The sequence below is a fragment of the Cryptomeria japonica genome, chromosome 1 (genome assembly GCF_030272615.1).
Source record: "Cryptomeria japonica chromosome 1, Sugi_1.0, whole genome shotgun sequence".
Classification (NCBI taxonomy): Eukaryota; Viridiplantae; Streptophyta; class Pinopsida; order Cupressales; family Cupressaceae; genus Cryptomeria; species Cryptomeria japonica.
The window spans coordinates 252,387,828-252,391,645 of NC_081405.1; the positions used below are offsets into that span (position 1 = coordinate 252,387,828).

General features: G+C 32.5%; 1 protein-coding gene across 1 annotated transcript; it reads left to right on the plus strand.

Moving 5' to 3' along the window:
- The first annotated feature begins 1,339 nt into the window (after positions 1–1,339).
- Positions 1,340–2,815, plus strand: LOC131050550 (receptor-like protein kinase). Its single transcript, XM_057984752.2, has one exon. The coding sequence runs from the start codon at positions 1,340–1,342 to the stop codon at positions 2,813–2,815; it is 1,476 nt and encodes a 491-aa protein (XP_057840735.2).
- Positions 2,816–3,818: the final 1,003 nt, after the last annotated feature.

The following is a 3,818-nucleotide window of genomic DNA, read 5'->3' on the forward strand; positions in this document are numbered from 1 at the left end:
AATTCGTATCATGATTACCTAAATCACTATATTTTTATTAATACTTTACGCATACATACATAAATAAACATAATATTATAAATGTTTTATTTATTTATGAATTACTTATTTAAATATGTTTACATATTCTCTTTTACTATGGAAGAATTCTTTAATCACATCCACCTTATTTTAGATAGCTTATCCACCTCATATCTTATAAATTATAATAGAACATATTATAATATATTATGTATTTGTTAATATTGAAATAAATTATTTTGGTTTAAAGTTTAATCTCTTTATTCTATTATAATGTATTTTTAATTTTATTCATATATATATATAAATTTAATACCGAAATTAAATTATTTTATTTTATGTTAATATAAATTTCTATATAGTTTGAATTTTTTTTTTAATTTTTTATTAATTTTTGCTTTTATTTTATCATGTGTGTATGTATAAAATGAAATAATTTTATTTAAATGTACATTGTAGTATTTTGCATAATTAATAGTCGTTCTATTTATCTATGCTAATTAATTCTAATAATAATAAAACATAAGGTGATCAATTAGCTAAGGTTGAAATATTTAAATAGTAAATGTTATTAGAGAAAATTAGATACATGAGGGGTTTGTGTGCCTAAATGTGGATGAAGATGATGCAATACAAAATTCAAATTATTCAAATTTGATTTAGTCATCATAGTGTTGAAGAAATTCTATGTAGGCTTATATTCATTTATAAGATTACTTTATAATTCTAGATCAGTTTTAAATAAGGCCCATTGATCTAATTTGATTGTATGAGTGATTGCGTTGTCTCAATTAAAAATATATTTATTTTTTATTTTTTAAAATTATAAAAATATTTTTATTTCTGATATTTGTAAACTAAAGTAGTTTAAATCAAACGAAACCATTTCCATACAATCTAGACCCAAATTTTATAAAGTAATACCCCATGCAAAAATTTAGAAGCCCCGTTCACTTGAAGCACCTTAATTCATATTGCAAGGGTTTTAGGGTCTAAATTATGAAGACATTGGTGACATGTAATTGGAAAATAAATGATGCATGCATGATCATTTCCAAATTTATTTCGGAATATTGCACACTGCACTTTTTTTCTCAGATTTTCCTAAAGTTTCTTATCCCTATATGGACCCTTGACGGTAAAAGGTTGGCTAAATTTTCTCAGGAATATGTGAAATTTCAAGTAGCCTCCTTTCATAGAAGTATCCCAGTTTGAAATCTTCAAGAATGTTGTGATTCTCACACTTAGAAGCAGGATAAAGGCCTCGCCTCCCTCCAAAATACACTCACTGCTTAGGACACGGTAAAAAAAAATTAGAATGGGCTTACTTACAGTCCTGGTGTTTATGGTAATAGCATTCCAGACACAGTGCACTGAAGCAGTTAGCAAGGATGGAACCGTTCTACTTTCTCTTCTCAACAAGTTCACTGCACCTCCCAACATTTTCAGTAGCTGGAACTCCTCCGACAACTACCCCTGCCACTGGAAAGGAGTCACCTGCCATCCTCATCACACGGTAAGTGCACTCGATCTTTCTCAATCCCAACTCTCTGGAACGCTGTCTTCGGCCATCTGTGGTTTACACAATTTGAAAGAACTGTATTTAGCTTCTAACAGCCTGTCTGGTACCATTCCTCCTGAGCTAGGAAATTGTACAGAGCTAGAACATTTAGATCTCTCAAACAATTCAATCCACGGGCAAATCCCTGTCCAACTGGGTAGCATAAAAAATCTAAGATCTCTGTCGCTCTATGATAATTTCCTCAACGAAAGCATTCCGCTCTCCATTTTTGGGCTTCGCCAGCTGGAGGTGATTTTTTTGGTTACCAATAATTTGACTGGAGAGATCCCGTCAAATGTTGGGAATCTCACCCACCTCTCCAAATTATGGCTGGGGGAAAATCCCTTGGTTGGAGAGATACCCTCATCCATTGTCAATTGTGAGCATCTAACAGAACTTTATGTGTACGAGAATCAGCTGGTTGGGGAGTTGCCACAATCTCTGGGCCGTCTTTCGAAATTACAATATCTGTATGTTACTTCCAATAAGCTTGGAGGTCACATCCCCAAATCACTTGGTGACTGCACAAATCTCATTCAAGTTGAATTGTCCAACAACTCTTTCAGTGGAGAAATACCATGGGAATTCGGCAAGCTCAGCAATCTCACCTGGATTTATGCCACCCAGAATCAGTTTACAGGGCGCATACCATCCTCGCTTGGATCGCTGCACCGCTTGACCCAGCTTTATTTGAACCAGAATTTGCTCTCCGGCGCCATCCCAGCAGAGCTTGGGAATTGCAGTCTTCTGGAGGAGCTCAGCTTGCATACAAACAAACTTGAGGGGTTCATTCCTCCCGAGTTGGGTCAACTGGGGCGTTTACAAATTTTGCTCTTATCTGACAATTCATTCAATGGCTCAATTCCTCCCCAGCTTTTCAGGGCAAGGAGCTTACGGGAACTGTATCTCCACAATAACAGTCTCACGGGAAGCATATCCCCAAAAATTTGCAACCTCACGCAGTTACAGTACCTATATTTGGAGGAGAACCAGCTATCAGGCCCAATACCCGCAGAGCTTGGGAATTGCAGTCTTCTGGAGGAGCTCAGCTTACATAGAAATAGACTTGAGGGGTTCATTCCGCCCGAGTTGGGTCGACTGGAGCGTTTACAAATTTTGCATCTCCGCAACAACAGTCTCACTGGAATCATTCCTCTAGAGATTGTTCGATGTCAGAGCTTGAGGAATCTGAGTTTAGGACACAACAATCTAAGTGGCGTTATTCCTTGGTGATTAACATTGCAACAGTTGGATACAACATACTTTTGTATTTGGTATTTGGTATATTTGTCTAGCGAGAGTTTAGAATTCAGGGTATTATACTGTAATCTACTCTTAAAAGTCATTAGTTATCTTAAGATTTACATTAGCTGCAATGTTTTATAATGTTGAAAATTTTGTCTAGGACTTAATGGGGAGTAGATTCTTTATAATTAAAATAGAAAAACAATATATATTTTGTTTTTAAAATTTCTTTATTTATTTTAATATTTATTTATTGATTTATTATGATTTTTTATTATTATACATGAATATTTTGGAAAATGGAAGAGATTTGTATAAATGTTTTTGTTGGATGATTATACAAATATTTATAATTATATAGAAATATTAAAGTAAATGTTCATATTTTGAAGTTAAAAGATGAGAGCATTCTTTTGACAAGTTTTTTAAGTTATGGGACTTATTTAATATTTTATAATATTTAGAGAGAAATGAATAATCTTAACTATTAAAAAGATGATAATTGTTGAAATATCAATGTTGTGTAGGTTTATTGTTGTGATATTTGACCTTGTTCAAATTATTTCACATTAATTTTATCTTTTGTCCACATCAAAGGATCTTGATGACTCTTCAACTAGATGTGTAAAAGAATATAAGATGCTACCATGTGTATCCCTAAAACAATTAACTTTCATGTCCTTGTACTTATGTTTTTTAGATATGTGAAGTGATACAATTCAATCTTAATAATGAATTTGATAAATTATTCATTATCATTGTGAGTACACAAAGCAATAACACAATTATATCAAAATCTTCTTGTTTAAAAAAATAAAAAAAAATTATCCACACAAATTTCTCTCGACTTACTTTTATTGTTTCTACAATTTTGTTGTGTTCTCTTCCATGTAAAAATGAAGTCAGAGTGGAAGACACCATTTATAAAATGTTACAATTATTAAAAAGGCATGTGGTCAAACAAAAAATTGAAATTATTAGAAGAAGGATC